The following is a 20,586-nucleotide window of genomic DNA, read 5'->3' as shown; positions in this document are numbered from 1 at the left end:
GCTTCTTCCTTCTTCATGTCAAGTCCCTTGGTCTGGGACCTTGAATGAGAAAACATCTCCTGGGAGTCTCAAGCAAACACATCATGTTCCCTACCTGGTCAGCCCCTTACCCACCACCATTCATACTTGAGATCTTTAAGTTGAGAGCCTCAATTTGCAGAAGGGTGGGAAAGCCATCCATGAACCGTTCCATCCCCAGGTTCATCGTGAGGTAAGATGCCAGGGCCCCACTTGCCAACCTTCTCTGCCCAATTAAATGCCCTGCTCCACCACTAAACTCACCAATGAGGTGTCTGCATTGGCGGTAGATGCTTCAGGAGCAAGAGCATTAAGGAAGAGCAAAAGGATACTGGAGGCTGGGTTTAAAGAATATACAGGAATGAGACAAAACAGATTTTTAAAAATCAGGAATGTCCAGAGGATGTAACAAATGGTCAACTCTAGTTCCCATGGCGCCAGAATATGTCCTTGGTCCTTGGGCAGTGGTGAAAAACAAGCCCAGGTGAATGGGAATCCCTTTTGCATTCCACCCAGTTTTCTTTTGAAAATGGGACAGGAACTTGAAAGTCACATGAAACTGCCCGGAATGAATTTAACCCAAACACTCTGAATTACTTGCAGTCTCTCTTACTCAACCACCGAAGAACAAAGAACAGCGCAGGAACAGGCCATTCAGCCCTCCAAGCCTGTGCTGATATATTTTAACCCTTCTGCACAAAAACTAAAGGCATTTTAATTTGCTGGAATGCTGTGCTGCAGGAAGTGATGAGATAAACACATTAATGTTGTGCTTCCCCATCTTTATGTCTTACAGGTCAGGACATTACCCCAGCTGGATGACAAACTGTTGGACATACACAGACGTTTACAACTGACTTCCTCTATTCCACCCATTTAGGTACAATGCCAACATAAAAGTTGCATTGCATTTGGTCATTGCAAAACTTTTCTGTGATAAAACATAATTTAACTATACACGTCTGAAATACATAGATTATGTAGTGGTGTACAATGACAATTTAATTAGAGCATGCCTATTCGTAACTTTGAACTGGCTGAATGGTGAGTTTAAGATGTGAACATTCGTCACAATTGCTGTTCTCAATAGAGACTTCCTGAGGTCAATGCAATCCGAACTCTGTCACGCAGGCAATAAGGAGACACATACCTTCCTCCCGCTGCAGGTGCTGGTGAGTTAATAGCTTGCACCATGTCCGTGGTGAGAGCATCCAAAACACTGGTGATGAACTCCAACTTTTTTGCCCCAGGGCAACCTGCAAAAGGTGAAAGGTTAACAGTCATAACTAGCAGTGGGTAGCTGGTGTGCCTGATGAGCAGCATTTCATGTCATTTCCCGAGTGTGGAGAACAGTGATTTACTTGAGATCATTTCCTTTCTGTCGGAATTTCTGCGGGTTAATAATCTGCAGGTGAGGTGACAGCTTCAAGGTGGCACGAACCTTACTCCACTCTCACCTGGACCATCCCATTCCGGGACAAATCACATCGTCGACAGGGACAAATTAATCAGAGGCTACACCAATCCGCGTCTCAAATTCTATTGCTTCATAAATAAGCTCCTTTACCTGCCAAGGTGATACATGTTGTAAGAGCAGCCTAACCAAGGTTGCCCCTCACCACATGTTTGCCGCTACCAACCTCTTAAAAGTGTAGTGATCAACAGAGCCTGTTGGTTTTGAGCAAAACCACTTCCTGGCCTACCCAGAAGAAGCTCTTGGAATTAATGAGAAACAGTTTATTGCCTGTTAGAAACAAGCTACAGGTTCCATTGATAATGATAGACATCATGACAGAAACTTTGAGCAGAACCAAGAGATACATGTCTTCCCTTCAAGGTCCTAAGCAGTTCTCCCCCTGTTCAGTCTGTATAACACAATCATAAAGGTAGTGGGCGGGGCCAATGGTGCCACTACGTATTAACACGAATAGGAAGGGAATAGAGGGATACGGATCCTGTAAGCGAAGACAGTTTCCGTATGGAATAGCAAACTGTGTTTGCAAGTACGCAGGGCTAAAGGGCCTGTTCCTGTGCTGTACTGTACTTTGTTCTAACCCTTTCACGTTGAGAGACAACAGAGCTCGGCACTTGTCATCCTGGATTCACTCACCCCTTTTATGTACGTGGAATTCTGAATCCTGTTCTCAACCGTATCCAGTCAGACCTTCTAAATTTAACAGACACCCAGTAAACAGACCAGCCTTGCTTCATTGGACAGCGAGTCTGCCCTCTGGCCGTTAATTGGACAACTCCAGGCCAGGTCACAATAAGCAAGACTTTCTCAGAAGTTTGGACTTTTGACCAGCATTGAGGCCTGAAGGTGGGGTTACACAGACCACAGGGAAATTTGTTCCTTTCCTCTTCTCTCAAGTCACCCAAATTAGTTTTTCACGATCTCATGACTGAGGAATTCCCCACCTCAGTCTTCCTGCAGTTAGCAGACATTTGTAACCTCAGCCTGACATCACCCTAACCAAGACTATCTGATTTCACCATTCCCTCCTACACATTACAATAATGCTGGTATTGTGCACTGTAGCCCTTCGCTTATATTCCTCAATGAATCAATCTTTGATATTATTTCACCAGTCATGCTGTCACACACGAATATATAGTCAACATCACATTATTTAAGTCACTGAGCTTCGTGATGGCACCATCGCCATCATTGTCAGACATAAGTTGGCAAGGGATATAATACTGTTCTCATAACAGCAAGTACAGGAGCCATTGTAGTCTGAACATCAGCACTGCATAACTTGCTAAAATTTAGCAAAGCCTGTATGTAGTCCACTTACACTTATGAGCACGTGTATGCAAATATATTCCTGATTTTGATAGCAACAATCAAATTAATTCCTACAGGCACACTGCCCACTTGTAATTGCTTAAAGAGCCTGAAGCATAGCAAAAAGAGTGCCTATGATACCTGCTGACTTTTTCAGCAATAATAGTCAATCGATGACATTATTAGTTTGGCAAGAGAGCTCCTTTTCATCTGGCCAAAGGCCATTTTGACTCTTTGCTCAAAGGGTTTCCTTTCGTAAGAGAAAAGAAATGGTGGAATGGTAATATCTTGGCGAGTGTAATGTAGAAGGAGAGGCTTTAGCAGGTGGAAAGGAGTAAGCACACAGAACAAAGGCAGCCATACAACAACACACACCTTCAATCTTGCACATTAATAGTATTAGATTACAATTCAAAATGCTGTGTGTGCATTTTATTCACAAGGCTTCAGAATCCGCAAAATACAATGTGACAGTAAGTCGGGGCACAAAGCAGACTCGCTGCTTTCCGGAAGTATTTTTAATCCCAGCCGCCTCCCTATAACCAATGGATCATCCAATCTCAGCACCTTCTCCGAAGCTTCATGTCTTTTCAACTCAAGTCTGTACCTGTTCTACTCTGGTAGTATCCCTGAGATTATCATTTCAGTTTAGAACACCCTTCATTATTTTGGAAGGTATGAGAGGAAATTTCATCCAGTTGAACAAAAAAAAATCAAACCTGAGAACAGCTGACTGGAAATGGACAAGCACTATAATATAGTCTATAGCTGTCTGAAACCACACACTCAGTTATGGTGAGAGGGCGGGTAAGTGGAGCTGAGTCCATGATCTTATTGAATAGCAGAGCAGACTCAAGGGATGGCCTACTCCTGTTCCTAGTTCTTACATTCTCACTGCCCAGGTCACACAGGGCCTGCCTAATAAGTGGCTTGAGCCACATTTTTACTGGGTTTGCTCATTCCCTGGCTCCCATAACATAACAGGACTGCCATAGTCCCAGAAGGAATACAGAGGAGTGCCACTGGAAGCAGGATGGGATATGGGAACTGAGTGGATCGGCTCAGGTTATGTTGCCTTTGAAAGCAAAGTCTCAGAGGGCACCTTGACATGAAATTGGGTTAAGCTGGAACAATACGATGGAGTAGGGGCCGACAGGTTTGAGTTCAAACTGAGATGGAGTTAATCCCTGGCAAAAACCTTCCCTCCAATATTAGGAGGGAACCTGGAAAGAGTGGAAGAGCTGACATTAGGAAATACCTGGATTAGTGGTGCTGGAAGAGCACAGCAGTTCAGGCAGCATCCAACAAGCAGCGAAATCGACGTTTCGGGCAAAAGCCCTTCATCAGGAATAAAGGCAGTGAGCCTGAAGCATGGAGAGATAAGCTAGAGGAGGGTGGGGGTGGGGAGAGAGTAGCATAGAGTACAATGGGTGAGTGGGGGAGGAGATGAAGGTGATAGGTCAAGGACGAGAGGGTGGAGTGGATAGGTGGAAAAGGAGATAGGCAGGTCGGACAAGTCCAGACAAGTCAAGGAGACAGTGCTGAGCTGGAAGTTTGAAACTAGGATGAGGTGGGGGAAGGGGAAATGAGGAAGCTGTTGAAGTCCACATTGATGCCCTGGTGTTGAAGTGTTCCGAGGCGGAAGATGAGGCGTTCTTCCTCCAGGCGTCTGGTGGTGAGGGAGCGGCGATGAAGGAGGCCCAGGACCTCCATGTCCTCGGCAGAGTGGGAGGGGGAGTTGAAATGTTGGGCCACGGGGCGGTTTGGTTGATTGGTGCGGGTGTCTCGGAGATGTTCCCTGAAGCGCTCTGCTAGGAGGCGCCCGGTCTCCCCAATGTAGAGGAGACCACATTGGGAGCAACGGATACAATAAATGATATTAGTCGATGTGCAGGTAAAACTTTGATGGATGTGGAAGGCTCCTTTAGGGCCTTGGATAGAGGTGAGGGAGGAGGTGTGGGCACAGGTTTTACAGTTCCTGCGGTGGCAGGGGAAAGTGCCAGAATGGGAGGGTGGGTCGTAGGGGGGTGTGGACTTGACCAGGTAGTCGCGGAGGGAACGGTCTTTGCGGAAGGCGGAAAGGGGTGGGGAGGGAAATATATCCCTGGTGGTGGGGTCTTTTTGGAGGTGGCGGAAATGTCGGCGGATGATTTGGTTACCTGCCATCTTCTGGCTGCCACAAGAATTACACACTGGGTGGCAAGGCCTGACTTTGACATTCCCACTCCACCACCAAATAATGACACCTAAGGACCTCCTCCTCTCTGCAACTGTTGTAACTGTGAAAGCGTCGGTCTGGCCCAAGGGCAAACCAAATGCCAGCCATCTATCAGGTTGGGAATGGGTGGGTGGCTGAGGGTGACTCTGCCTTGATCTGCACTCATCTGTGCAAGGCCAAAGATATGGACCTGAAGTACGGAGGAGGGGGGGAACAGGGGGGACTTGACATTGACAGAAATTCCCACCCTGGGCTTCCAACCCTCTATCTCTCCTTGCTTGTGGAATCCCCGACATCAGATACCCCACCCCCCAAAAAAATTCCCCCACTTCGCACCGGTGAACATTCATGTGGGAGTCTGGGGGAAGGTAGTCACGGTCTCTGCCCTAGCATTGCTAAGTTCTGGAACTTGGCCTTTCATTGGCTGCCGAATCCAGCAGCAGGGGTCCTCTTAATCTGGGGTCTTAGTTCCAGCAGAAAGCCTGCTAGCAGCCAATCAGCTGCCTGACTGCTGGAAGATTGATCAGGCTTCTCTCTCCCTGTCGGCTGTGGGGTTCCCTTTTGGAAGCTGGCCAGTTAGTAATTACATAAATAGTAATCATGTTCAAGGCTGACACTGTAATGTTTAGCTCAGTTGGCTAGACAGCTGGCTTGTAATACAATATGATATTAACAATATTGGTTCAATTCCTGCATTGGTTGAAGTTACCATACAGGAGTCTCCATCTCTTCCCCTTGCCTGATTGGATGGTGGTCAGCTCCCTCTTTCTTTCTCCTTTCAACTTTTTCACATACGCATTACCCTTATCGGGCTTTGCTTGTCACTGGTTCCCTGGCCACATGGGTGTTTTTCCTGCTGGTGCAAGTATTAAATAAAATTATTTGCACAAATGGCGTCTTCAATGCGTCCCTGCACTTACACGCAATACGGATGCTGTGGGGAAAAATAAGCCTTGCTGTTGTGCAGTAGTGAACTACTGCAGGGAAAGAGAAAGGAAAAAGATTTATCCAAGCAGGGGATTCAGAATCTCCTCAGTTCAGGAGACTGACTCCGAGCAGCTGGATAGAAGACCCTAGTTTGGCCTCACTTGGAGTGCTGTGTCCAGTTCTATATGCTGCACTTTAGGAAGGGTGTAAAGGCACTGCAGAGGATGTGGAAAAATTAACACCCCCCATACCTGAGTGGAGGCAGATAGTGGCAAAGCAGGAATGGCACTATTCTCATAATCCAGACCAGGTGAAAATGAGGACTGCAGATGCTGTCGGTTAGAGTCAAGCGTGTAGTGCTGGAACAGTGCAGGAGATCAGGCTATTTGATCTGCTGTGCTTTTCCAGCACCGCACTCTCGACTCATAATTCAGACCCCTGAGTCTAATGCGCTGAGGAAAGGCGTTCAAATCCTGAGATGTTCCACCCTGAGGAAGGGTGGAAACAAAAGTCTATTCCTGATGAAGGGCTTTCGCCCAAAATGTCGATTTTCCTGCTCCTCGGATGCTGCCTGACCTGCTGGGCTTTTCCAGCACCACTCTAATCTAGACTCTGGTTTACAGCATCTGCAGTCCTTGTTTTTACCCGGAAACAAAATTCAGTTAATTCAGCTGGAATTGAAAGGTGTTCTGAAGAAGAGCTGCTAGACTTGAAACATTAACTCTGCTTTCTCTCCACAGATGCTACCAGACCCATTGAAGGCCTCAGCAATGTCTGTTTTCGTTTCAGCATCTGCAGTTCTTTGTTGTATTATTGAATTGAAAGGTGGTCATCAGTAATAATAACCATGAAACTGGTTGCTGTGAAAACCCAAGGCCTGGAGACTCACCTCAATGGCGACTGGGCATGGGCAACAAATGTTAAAGAATAAGCTAAAACCTGTGACTGCCAGATTACGATAATGTATCATCTGTCACTAAGTTGAAGCTTGTAGGTTTATAAAGATTGGCTCCAGTTCCATCCTTCACTGTTGGCTATTTCAATTGTAAAAGCAGATCAATACATATGATCCTATGCCACAATTCTGAATAAGACCGGGGTGGATCTCTCTGGTCTCTTCACTAATTGTTATCTTTCAACCAATAGCACTACAAACAGAGTATCTGCACATTAGCAATGATTTCTAGGGCTTTGCTGTGTGCAACTTGATTGCTAGTTAAATACAAATTGTAGACCGCTTGCCGGATAACAAGGGGTTCACATGTCAGAGTCAAAACAATTGCACGGTCAGTGGCTGAAATTCTGATAAAACCATCACACCATAGAAAGTAGCCAGTATATTCAGTGCACAAACAGTTTGAAGTAAAGACCTCACCTTGACTTTTAGGGAGTTCCTCTATCACGTGATGGTTGTGTTCTTGTGCAAACCCGCGTTGTAGAAAAATCACGCTTTAGTAACAGTGATGTAATCGCATTACAACCAACGTGTTTTAAGAGTCTGCGCTTTAGAAACAGTGTCCCCAGTTTGTCAATCATGTTACAGCGAATTCACATTAACGAAACACGCATTACAGCACAAAAACCACACGAGTAGTGGATAAATAATTTTGAATTAGACACCACATTCAGGATTTGGTTTTATTCTTTCACAGGATGAGGCATCAATGGTGAGGCCAGCATTTATTGACCAGAAAGCAGTTAAGAGTCAACCACATTGCTGTCTCTTAATTCCAGATTTTTATTGAGTTCAAATTCCACCATCTGCTTTTGTCGGATTCACGCCCAGGTCTCCACACCATTACCTGGACCTCTGGACTAACAATGCAATTAACTTGGCCATCACCGCACAGAGGATACTCAAACTGGAAAGAGTATGACAGAAAGTAATATGAATAAAAAATCACTGCACTTGCCACTACAGGCAAAACTGACACAGAGATTGTCGGATCAGAGAGGTTGCCAGACTAGGGAGGGGCAACCTGTAATTCATCATTAATGAACCCTAACGCTATCGCACCATGATATTTCGAAAAGCCCTACAGAAATGAAAGCCTTTATTTTTGTCTAACCTCATTAGATCATCTGCTAATCAAATCCCCTCAGAAACTCAAAGCATTTTCCTTTGGAACTTATCCAGCACTGAAAACTGCACCGCATCAGGTAACTGTCTAATCGCCAGCCTCCACTTCCATTTTGAGTAATTCTTTTGGTCTTGCCCCTCCCTCCATGGCAGATGTTGTACAGATTTCACAAAGCATTATAGAACATGTGGATATACGTGGAAATACGTGCAACCATCTGGTACCATTAACTGAGACCTCGGGGGATGATTATTTAATGGTTGCATGATTTTGCATTGCAAGGATTGTAAGGGTAGTTTGAGGAGAGTGGGGGAGTTGGGATCAGGAAGAGGAGAAATTAAGATCCAGGATCTCCACTATAGATACAGGATGTCATGCTAATCTCCAAAGAGGCGATTTCCTGAGATTAGTTGAACGTTTTCAATTTAGAAAAGATTAAAGTGACTAAAAGGCGAATGTCTGACAAAACCCATTCAGCCTAATCAGCAGGATGGATAGTGATGGTGCTTTTTCCAAAACGTTCCAACGTAAGATACTTGCGACTGCAATTCCACTTGCTCATCCAATATTTTCCCTTTTTCAGCTCCTAAAGTTGCCTCCTGCTGTTATGTACCTTTCTTCAGCTGAGAAAACAGGACAAATTGCTCCACAGTCTGTCGAACTTCCAGAAGGCTCTCTGCATGGAATAATTCCTCTGCGATGGATTACATTGTGCATTAATTCTGTTCTTCTATTGAAGTTTTGAACATCTAACTGCATTTTTGCCGTTAAACGCGTGCACAGGTTTCCTTAAAGCAAGATCCTAGATCCAAAACTGCCTGGATACAAGGTGTCAAATACCGAGCACCTGACTTTCCTCTTTCCTTTACGCTGCACAGAGTAATGTTCATCAGAGCTGGAAGAGTGTTCCAAAAAGCCATAAACCCAGCAATGGCATGGGCTTGAAGTTTGAAAGAACAACGCTGGTACAGAACCAACATATTAGTTTTTTATTGGTATGGAAAATTGCGCACAAAACTCCAAGTGGAACCTAACATATAAACTTATAAAAGTGACATATAAAGGGTTAGTATAAGTCCCTTGCATTTGTATTCTGTCCAGTCTTTATAAAACTAAAAATCCGATATGCCCTTTAACAGCTTTCTCTGTTAAGTTGCCCTGCCACTGTCAAAGATTTGAATGTACTGACTCCAAGGTCTCCAACACTCCATTTAAAATTTATTACATTTAGCTAATATTGTCCCTGCTTATTCTTATTTTACCTTAAATGTTGTCAAAGTACTGCTTCCCATGACAATGCCTTTCATACTCAATGAATCTCTTTCTAAAGAAATATGTTATCATTCTGTGTCACTGTGGGACTGTTCCACTGTGTATCTCTACCATCCTGAATTAAGCTATTGGTTTGAACCATCCAAAATCATGTTTAAAACAACTTCAGGTGATACACTTTTCACTTCCCGCTGCCCCGGGAAAGCAACCGAGATCATCAAAGACCCCTCCCATCCCGGTTATACACTCTTCCAGGCAGAAGATATAAAAGTTTGAATACAGGTACAATGAGATTCCTCGCTGTTATCAGACTCTGAATGGACCTCTCAAATGTTAATTCTGATCTGTCTCTCTCTGCACCTTCTCTGCGGCTGTAACACTGTATTCTGCACTTGGTTCTGCCACCCTGTATGGTACCTGCCTGTAGTGCACATGAAACAACACTTTTCACTGTATCTCGGTACGTGACAAAAATAAATCAAATTAATCAATCAAGGTTTCTCTGCACAATGAAATACATTTTCAACAGCTTCAACCAGCAGGTTCTGCAAGTGTACTTTCACTGCTTCACAATACTGCATTTCCAATTAACTACTTAAGTGTAGGGACTACTGTAATGTTTTAATCAAATGTGGCCAATTTACGCACATCAAGGCCATAGAAGTGGCAATGAAATTAATGCTTAGGTTTTTTTTATTGTAGTGACTTTGGTTGAGGATCAAACCGTGGCCAGTACATAAGACAGAAGTTCTGCTTCATCCCTCCTTCCTCGCCTTTTTAGATGTCTCTGACAGGGCAGATGGCAACTCAGCTTGTCTTAATGCAAAGACAACTTTCCAGGAGTATCACACTCCATCAGTAATACACAGAGCTTATCAGTCTAGATTTCATGCTGACATTTCTGGATTGGGAGTCATAGAGTTGTACAACACAGAACCAGACCTTTTGGTCCAACCAGCTATCCTAAACTGATCTAGTCCCATTTGCCAGCAATCAGCCTATAACCCTCTACACCCTTCCTATTCATACACCCATTCAGATGCCTTTTAAATGTTGTAATTGTACCAGCTTCCACCACTTCCTCTGGCAGCTTGTTCCATACATGCACCACCTTCTGCGTGGAAAAGTTGCCCCTTAGGTCCTTTTAACTCTTTCTTCTCTCACCTTAAACCTATGCTGTCCAGTTTTGGACTCCCCTGCCCTGGGAAAAAGAGCTTGGCAATTCACCCTATCCATGCCCCTCATGGTTTTATAAGCCTTCATAAGGTGACCCCGCGGCCTCTGACACTCCAGGGCAAATAGAGCCAGCCTGTTCAGCCTCTCCCTATAGCTCAAACCCTCTAACCCTGGCAACATCCCTGTAAACCTTTCCTGAACCCTTTTCAATTTAACAACATTTTTCCTATAGCAGGGGCACCAGAATGGAATGCACCACAAGTGGCCTAACCAATGTCCTGTACAGCCACAACATGACATCTCAACTCCTAAGCACTGACCAATGAAGACAAGCATGCCACACGCCTTCTTCACCACCCTGTCTATCTGCGTCACCACTTTCAAGGAACTGTGAACCTGCACTCCAAGTTCCATTGTTGGGCAACACTCCCCAGGACCTTCCCCTTTAGTATATAAGTCCTGCCCTGATTTGCCTCTCCAAAATGCAACACCTTAGATTTATCTAAATTAAACTCCTCGGCACATTGGCCCATCTGATCAAGGTCCTGTTATAGTCTGAAGTAACCTTCTTCACCATCCTCTATACCATCAAACTTGGTGTGATCTGCAAACTTACTATATACCTCCTACATTCACATCCAAATCATTTACATAAATGACAAAAAGCAGTGGATTCAGCATTGATCCTTTCAGCACACCACTGGTCATAGGCCTCCAGTCCAAAAAACAGCCTCCACCATCATCTTCTGTCTCCTACCTTCAAGCCAATTTTGCATCCAATTGGCTGGCTCTGCCTGGATTCCATGCGATCTAGTCTTACTATCCAGTCTACCATGCAGAACCTTGTCAAATGCCTTACTGTCATCTATATAGACACTGTCTACCACTCTGCCTTCTTCAATCTTTGTCATTTCTTCAAAAAACTCAATCAAGTTAGTAAGACAGAAAGAAACACAGCTATAACCTTTATTCGAGTTGTGGTCAATAGCATGTGTAATTTGAGAATCTCGGGAATAGAAACTCTAAGATAAAGATTTCACTTTGAGGAAAACTTCAGCTTAGAACAGCAAGAAAATTTAATTACAAAATTGCAAAGTCAACCACCAGAAACCGATATAAAAACCACTGAAAAGGATTTGGTTGGAAGATGTTAAATTCTTGAGGGAGTGCATGACAAATAAAAGTGAAAGATTTCAAAATTAACACAAAGCTTGAAAGTTATACGTTGGGAAGGAATGAAAGATAATTAAGGGCTATTATGTACTGTTCACTGAGGAGCCAAGGTGCTTTCAACTAACTCCCGGATCTCCCCACCACACCTTATTAAAAACGTTAAAGTGTGCACATTCATAAAGACTGCTGTATGAATGGTGGTTTTCTAGCTGGGAGCTTAGAACAAGTTCAGATTTGTAGGTAGGTACAGCATCAATACTGCTTCAGCACGATGTCAGCAAATACGTATCAGTTTCCTGTTAAATATATTGAAACGCACCAGGCAGCACCTGTGTGAGGGACTGAAGTGAAGCAATTTCTAATGTATTCAGTCTCTGATTATCAAAGGAGAATCAGCTCATTACTGCAAGACAAACATAGCCCAATGTTGTATCAAGACCGTGCAGCACAAAAGGCTACTGCCAAGATCTTCTCCTCAAAACATGTCATCTGTACTAAATCCTCTCTTGTGTTTTGCCACGCAAGAGGAACGCTCCACAATGTGTGAGCTTTCTTATCATGTTTAGCTTGAACGAATGCAGCTGGTGGAGAGAACATCAACTAATACTACATCAAACACATCTGACCGGGTATTACGTTCAGAAAGAAATTCTGAAAAGTGCACCTGAACAAACTGACCTGGGCATATAATGACAATTCCGCTCACAAAGCTCATTTCTCTTGTACTCACTCTGAACAAACTGGGAGGGATAAACTTAAAAAAAGAGGAACAATAGGTACAAGACACTGCTAATCTGCAGACCAGACATCACAGCATACTGGCTTAGGGAATTTCATGGAAGCACCATTACTGAATTCAACATCTTTACGGGAAGCAGTAATGTAACATTTTTAAAGCTCTTTCTTTCTCTCTCACACAGCGGTTAATCCAGCCCGTCACAGTAGGAAGCACAGCAGCCGTGTCCAGTTAATCACAGGGGATAACTGTCATCGTTCTCCCAGCAGTGGGGGAATTCTCACCGTGATCAAGACAATAGGGCGAATGTGGGCTTCCTGCCTGCCGGTGGTGTCATGTCAATTAGGCTCATTAATGAGCCGGTTGATACACACTCTCCCCGAGTCTGCTGCAATCTTGGAGGGGGGGGGGGCTTTTCCATGCCACCAAAGACCTCTCAGAACCTTACTGGCAGGCACTTGGTCCACAAAGGTAGGACTTGGGAGGATCAAGGTCCCTCCAATCCCTCTTCCCTCCACTTTCGCATGATTGACACTCCCCTCTCATTTGTTCAGGCGCTGCCTCGGTTATCCTCAGCCTCTGGTGGGTATATTACCAGGAACTGCCACTGGTCCTGTTTTAAGATGATGACAATGGGCACTGTGGCTTCCGACTGGTCAGGATTTCAGGCATCAGGGTCCTCAATGGTGGGGCAAGGCCTCTCTGCTGCCTCATGGGTACTTGATTGCATGGGGCCTCACCTATAGAATAGGATTCTGCGATCCACGGGCTTGACTGTTGTCAGGCTGATTAAGCTTCTACCCTGTTTCCTTCCTTTCATAGAACCGTTCTCCTTGGCACAATTTTACATAATTTGATCAAAAATCCATATAGGATGCTGAAATTGTAAGGTAATTGAAGGTGTCTCCATCTGATAAATATCTGACAATCTTGCGAGTATCTGAGTGTTTTGTTTTTACGTGTAAAGGTGCGTTTTGTTAACAACGCACCAAGTTTCCAGTTACATTCCCCTTAATTTGCAAATGTCTCAAAACTGCTGCAGTTGCCAGCTCTCCTTGATTCACGGTTTCTTCACCAATGACATCCTAGCATTAAGAAAGTTCCTTCCAAATCTATAGGTGGACATAATTGAAACAATAACAACTTGGATTTAAATATCAAATTATATTGCAATTATAGACAAGGCATAGACAGTGAATAAAGAGTAAGTTTGACTTCAGGTTGCCTTGGCTTCAAGGGTTAGATACTGGGCACTCAGGGGATCTCATACAGCCGATAGGTATCACAACTGATTTCAGTTGACAGCAGAGTTACTGGATCGTTGCTCCCATCAAACACAGCAAGAAAGAATTTTTCCGCATTATCAAATCATCCTCGATTTAAGATGGGTTCCCTTAGAGTAAAGGGAAGGCTTTTTAGAACAGAGATAATGAGAAACTTCTTCAGGCAGAGATTGGTGAATCTATGGAATTCACTGCCACAGAGGCTATGGAGGCCAGGTCATTGAGGATAACTAAGATGGAGATTGATGGATTCTTGATTATAAAGGGGATCAAGGGTTACAGGAAAAAGCAGGAGAATGGGTTGAGAAACTTATCAGCCATGATTGAATGGTAGAGCAGACTCAATGGGCTGAATGGCCTAATTTCTGCTCCTATGTCTAATGGTCTTACATGGCGCTTCCAAATTAAAGTATGGTAAAGCTGTTAAGCAGAAAAGGAAACAATCAACCCAAGCTGCCCATTTTATCCTTTGGGTATTTTTCATCAAACTGTTCAAAGTTGTTATAACACACTGAAGACAACAAATGCTGGAGATCACAGCAAGTCAGGCAGTAACCATGGAGACAGAGCAAGCTAACATCTTGAGTCTAGAATCAAAACATTAGCTTGCTCTCTCTTCATGGATGCTGCCTGTCCCACTGTGATCTCCAGCATTTGTTGTTTTCAGTACAGATTCCAGGAACTGCAGTAATTTGTTCCTACATTTTGAAATAATACACCTTTGGAGTGGATGGGACTTCAACCCAGGTCTCCCATTTCAGTGATAGGGATGCTACCGCTGCATCACAAGAGCTTTCATATTCTCCTTTATGTTCAGTCACCTCGCTGCTACCCAGTTTCCCTTTTCATGTCCATTCCACTTGAGGATACGGTTGCTATGACTGAGGCCTTTGCTTTCTCAGAATTCAAACTGACAGCTTTTACCCAATTAACCATTCTCCTCAATATGTAGAATTTGTAAAACAATAAGATAATATCATTCAAAACCACCAGTTTCTATTGACATGTCAATCCCAACATTCCACTAGAGGCCTTTAAAGATCAAAAAAAGCACCTCTCTTCCATCCACACAGTCCACTGACATAATATGAACAATACAGGCCACCAGTCAAATTTCTACAGGGCATTAGCAGCTCAACCTAATACTGTGTCATGGAAATCCCTTGGTTTCAGCTGCTGGAAGCAGACTCTATTGTAGCATTATCTCAACAGCTGAGACACCAGGAAACATGATGAACAAACTGCAAGTTCATTTGGGATCTTATATCTACTCTCTCTCTCTCTCTCCTTCTTTTATACCAATCAGTCATTAAATTTGACCATGGCAGTCATGGGACGACTTCCATTTGCCCTTCTTTTGGCAAGCCTTGCCCTGCTTTGCGTGCAGTCTAATTTCAGTGGATGTTAAAGGCATTTGGTTGAACCTAATGAGACAGTTTTAAAAGGGAACTGCTAAACTTTTTTTTAATTGAGACATGTTGGTTCAACTAGCAACTAAAATGTTTCCTAAATTGAAGAATTAGTGTATGAGGATACCAAGTGTAGACTTAATGAGATCCCCAGGAAAGCCAGCAACCCCATAAGTGGTTGGAATGGGTAAAATGGCAACAAGACCCAAAGATGTGCAGATTAAGCCATGCTACCTTGCCCATAGTATCCAGGGGTGTGGAGGCTAGGTGGGTTAGCCATGGGAACTGCAGGGTTACAGGGAAACAATGGCGGGGTGGGACTGGGCAGGATGCTGTTTTGGAGGTTGTTGAGGACTCGATGGGCTGAATGGCCTGCTTCCACACTATAGAAATTTTACGACTTGATGAAGACTCTCACTGTGGATTTCAAACTGTTCCACTCGCAGCGAGACTGGCACACAAGGGTGGGGAAGGTTGGCTCAGGGATGGTGGGGCTGTGAACTCAGGAGCTCCTTATACTGTTCCAGAAAATAACCGCTCTGGTGGTTCATCACCAGCCTTTAATCTCACACAAGTATCTCGGGGTTTATTCCATCAGCGTGTGGTGCCCATCTCGTGAGAGCTTACCAGTGTTAAACTTATCCTTTTAAAATGGACATTTGAGGGCCAGAAAATATATAGCTCAAGATGAAGTGATTCTGAGATAGAAAATATTCCAGTCCACTTTATGGAGAAGTAAAGAGACAAAAACTGTCACCCAGTGAAGGGAGAATAGATATTAGATGGGCTGATGGCCCTGATGGAGGGTAAAGCAAGAATGCCAATGGTGGGTAGCAAAGTGAGAGGACTTGTGCACAATTGGCCAAAGATGGATGAGGGTCAAGCTGCAGAAGGCTATACCTTGGCAGAGGTAGAAGGTACAAACACAATGATGAGAATTTGAAATCTGAAGCTTTAGCAGGCTGGAAGCAAGTGTAGAATATTGGATGAGCAGGACTTGATGCAAGTTATGACAAGAGCAGCTAAACCTCAGCTAAACTGTGGTTTACATATCTACATCGCACAGTGAGAACAGGGAAATCAGATGGTACCAGAGCTAGACTGTCCATACCATCGACTCCAGCTGTAGCAGAGCCATTTCAGAATACCGTGAAAAGAAGAGAAAAAGCCCAGAATATAGACTCAAGTGGCCTAGGTTTTTGTCTTATTGTATGAATCAGCACCAGCAAGGGTATCATCTGTAAATGTACCTGTGCACTGTCTGAAAATCTCAATTAGACAGACATAAATACCATGAATTTGCCTCATCTTCCCTTCTCTACATGTTAAATGCAAGACCTTCCTTTCAATTGCTGTAGCAATGAGTGTGCTGTCATGCCTCGCGGGGGAATGAAGCCCTGCTATTCCCAGAGTCGTCACAAATGTTAAAGATGTTATTAACCTACACAGCTTTTCCCAAATTACCTCTCTTTTAGATACAAGCTGACAGAAAGCATGGACCAGGTTTCTGTACTTAACAAGAGTTTGATTTATTATTTATGTAATCTATAAATGAACAGATTCTAGCTATAGGTGAGCATCAATGACTGCCAAAAGTCTAACACTGTATAAATCCCCCTCTACATACAGACACAAAAAAGTTTGCTGTTACGAATGGAGGGCAAAACTGGGAAGGTAGCTCAATGGGCACTGTCGACAGGAATTGCTGAAATGATTGTTTTGCTTGTCCAGTTCCACAATCTTTCTTCTCCAAGTATCTCCTCTGGATTACAGGAGGTACAGGGCTCCTGGTTCACAACTTGCAAAGTCTCTGAGCTATTGGTTAAAAGTGACACCTTGCAGGGAAATAAACAAAGCTTTCTACAGGCTGTGGGTGTTTTTCATGACAGAGAAAGGGACACCACAGAGGCATACAGCATGGAAATAGATCCTTTGGTCCAACTCATTCATGCCAACCAAGTTTCCCAAATTAAACTAGCTCCACTTGCCTGTCTTTGGCCCATATCCACCTAAACTTTTCCGATTCATGTACCTATGCAAATGTTTTTTAAATGTTGTAACTCTACCCACATCTCCCACTGTCTCTGACAGTTCCATTCCACATATAAACTGCCCTCTGTGTGAAAAAGTTACTGCTCAGGTCCCTTTTAAATCTTTCTCCTTTTATGCCTCCCAGTTCTGAATTTCCCCACCCTAAGGAAAAGACCTTTGGTACTCATCTTATGTATGCCCCTCATAATTTGATACACCACTATAAGATCACCCCCTCAACTCCAATGAAAAAAGTCCCGGTCTATCCAGCCTCTCCTTATAACTCAAACCCTCTATTCCCAGCAACATCCTGGTAAATCTTGTCTGAACCCTCTTCAAATTAATAATCTCCTTCCTATAGCAGGGTGACCAGAACAGTGTTTGTTAGCACTCTTGATGGCACCTCCATCACCAGGCTGATGATCGAGAGTAGACTGATGGGATACCATTCCAGATCTGAGGTCCAAACGTTTCTGGCTATATCCTTTTTATCCACAAGCTATTCAAGGACTGGGGAGCCAATCATATAGCTGTTGGCAGGCAGAAGGCCTTTGTTACTGGCCCGCACTCTATACACTAATCAGCTAGTTGTCTTCAGCCGAATCTCATTTTGTACACAGTCCCTGCTGCCAGTTCACTTGCAACTGAACCTTCCTTCACCAACTGAACAGTGTAACCAGTGCTTGCTCTAAGTGGTTGATAGCCTGCCTTCAAAAAGTGCAGCATTCCCTTCAACAATCTTTTGATTTTAAAGTATTTCCTTACCCAAAATACACAAATAAAAAGACATGATCTTTACTTTGTGAAAATTCCTGCCTGCTGTATGCAAGTTCTCACAAAGCAGCCTATTGTGCAGGCAGGAGTACTCAGGAGCCATTCACAGCTTTAACTGGGAAGGCTGTGCACTTTATGTAAGGCGGGATCTCTCAAACCTTCCACATCTAGCAAAAAAAACTTCTCTTATCGGAAAGATGTTGTGAAATTTGAAAGGGTTCAGAAAAGATTTACAAGGATGTTGCCAGGGTTGGAGGATTTGAGCTACAGGGAGAGGCTGAACAGGCTGGAGCAGTTTCCCTTGGAGTGTCGGAGGCTGAGGGGTGACCTTATAGAGGTTTACAAAATTATGAAGGGCATGGATAGGATAAATAGACAAAGTCTTTTTCCCTGGGGTCGGGGAGTCCAGAACTAGAGGGCATAGGTTTAGGGTGAGAGGGGAAAGATATAAAAGAGACCTAAGGGGCAACTTTTTCACGCAGAGGGTGGTACGTGTATGGAATGAGTTGCCAGAGTAAGTGGTGGAGGCTGGTACAATTGCAACATTTAAAAGGTACTTGGATGGGTATATGATTGGAAGGGTTTGGAGGGATATAGGCCATGTGCTGGCAGGTGGGAGTAGATTGGGTTGAGATATCTGGTCAGCATGGACAGGTTGGACCGAAGGGTCTGTTTCAATGCTGTACATCTCTATGACCCTATGACTCTACGGCAAGAAACCATTCAAAACCATTGGTGAATCAAATCTACATTATGAGTTCAAATGTTTTCCACAAGTATACAAAGGTAGCATATCAATATAGCACCATTCATAACCTTAAGATAGTCCCAAAGTGCTTTGCACCAACAAAATACTGTCTACCCCTCTATTGTAAGGTCACTGAGTCAAAGTCCTGGAATTCCTGGCTGCACTATAGGGATACTAACCATCACCATTCCTCATGGAACAAGAAAACAGCCCATCAACACTTTCTCCAGGATTATTAGATACAGACCACAAATGATGGCCTTTCCAGAAACACTCGCATCCCATAAAAGAATGTCTGGAAGCCTATTTGTGCACAAGCAGAAACATGAACAATGAGTAAATAATCTGTTTCTGTGACATTGATTAAGGAATAAATGTTGACCAGGACTGAGAGAGAGGAGACCCATCAGAAGAAGTCAAATCAGACTTGACAGGTTAACTCAGTACTTCTCCCCATAGATGCTGCCAGACCTGCTGAGTTTCTCCAGCATTCTCTGTGTTTTTTATTGGTTTAGCATCTGCAGTAATTTGCTTTGGTTAGGACAGCTCTTAAGTTCACTGGCATCTGTGAAATAATGCCAAGCCAGTAACCTGAATGGAGCTACTTCCAAACTGATGGTGAGAGATTATTGTGAGGTAAGGGCTGGATAAATGAGGTTGAGGTGCATTGGAGGGATAGTCTCAACTGCAGGACAGTACAGAGCCGAGAGGCTAAATGATCTCCTCCCCTTACTAATTTTTCTGTGGAAATCCTCTAAAGTAAAACTTGGTGCATTCACAATCCTGGCAGACCATGTTCCCACTCAAATAATGGGTCACCTGGAAAAGCTGGCTGAGGGCCACTGGCATCTGCAAACTGTGCCAGTCAGGACAGGCAATAACTGAGCTGTCCTTTCACTAAAACAATTTGAGCACTCTATTGACGTGAGCTCATAAGATAAACCAGTTCCTCCTGCTATGACTTTGTTCAAGTGAATTCAGCTGCCAACACAGCAACCTTTGTGTATTATGAACAACAAAAGGGAACTAACCTGTTTCAGGTAAAGGTCATTTTCTGCTCTTTTGCTTTCCAGCTTATTTTGGTAAGAAAATGCTTTCGATTTTTATTCAAACAATTGAAGCAATCATCTCAGTTTTCCTTTCCTCTTCCCCAATATTTTGCTGTGTGGTACTACTTTTATTTCGACCAGTATGTAAAATAAAGATCACTGCAAGAATGCCCTCCCAGATAAAGGGTCTGGAAACTTAAGCAGCGTGTGAATTTGAGTACAGCAGCTGAAAGCAAGAAGAAATTATACGCTTTCGTTAATTGGGCTTGTGCTTTTCAGCCTTTTGAACATGAGATTGTCACAGGAACAAACCCCAACTGATGCATCTAGTGTTTTCATAGAATTAGCTGCTATTTTGGTATTAACTTTGCAAAATTTGCTAACTATCAGAAAAACTACCATGAAAATACTCAGAAGGTGCTGCATTCTAACCACTTTCCTGTATTTTGCCTCAAAATGTATGGACAATATGTGAAGATCTCCAGAAGAAAATAGGGACTTTTGAAATCTGAATGTACGAAAAGATTCCATATACAAATCGTAAAGCAAATGAAACCCTTGAAACTGCCAGAACAAAAAGGACTCTTAAGAAGTGACATCCTGAAAAGAGAACATCAGTATTTCAAGACATTTGCTCCAAGCTGAAACGCTACAGAGGTAAAGTAAAGGGACCAGAGAAAGAGGGTCTGCTCGGGTACAGTCAGATGTCAGAGTGGTTGCAGAGGAGCTGCAGTGGGTGTGTGAGAATGACCACAGAGATGAACATGACACAGCAGGCCAATAGATCTCCTGGGAGAAATAGCTAAACACAGCAATAGCAGCTATAAATGACAGTCACGCCTAAGGCTTGACTGACTAATTTATTTATTGGAGTGTCTTTTCCATCACATCTATCAAGGTGCT

The 20,586-nt window shown here is 43.6% G+C and overlaps 1 protein-coding gene across 5 annotated transcripts in view; it reads right to left on the bottom strand.

The window, feature by feature from the left end:
* smoc1 (SPARC related modular calcium binding 1) overlaps window positions 1-20,586 on the bottom strand; it is a 242,888-nt gene that overhangs the window by 55,551 nt on the left and 166,751 nt on the right. For all 5 annotated transcript variants that reach the window (XM_072569186.1, XM_072569187.1, XM_072569188.1 and 2 more), the window contains exon 10: window positions 1,169-1,274. In XM_072569186.1, coding sequence (XP_072425287.1) covers window positions 1,169-1,274 — 106 coding nt within the window. The remainder of the gene's footprint in view (window positions 1-1,168; window positions 1,275-20,586) is intronic.

Source organism: Chiloscyllium punctatum, chromosome 4, assembly GCF_047496795.1.
Source record: "Chiloscyllium punctatum isolate Juve2018m chromosome 4, sChiPun1.3, whole genome shotgun sequence".
Classification (NCBI taxonomy): domain Eukaryota; kingdom Metazoa; phylum Chordata; class Chondrichthyes; order Orectolobiformes; family Hemiscylliidae; genus Chiloscyllium; species Chiloscyllium punctatum.
The sequence above is the reverse complement of the archived record's forward strand: the minus strand, read 5'-3'. Positions and strand labels throughout refer to the sequence as shown.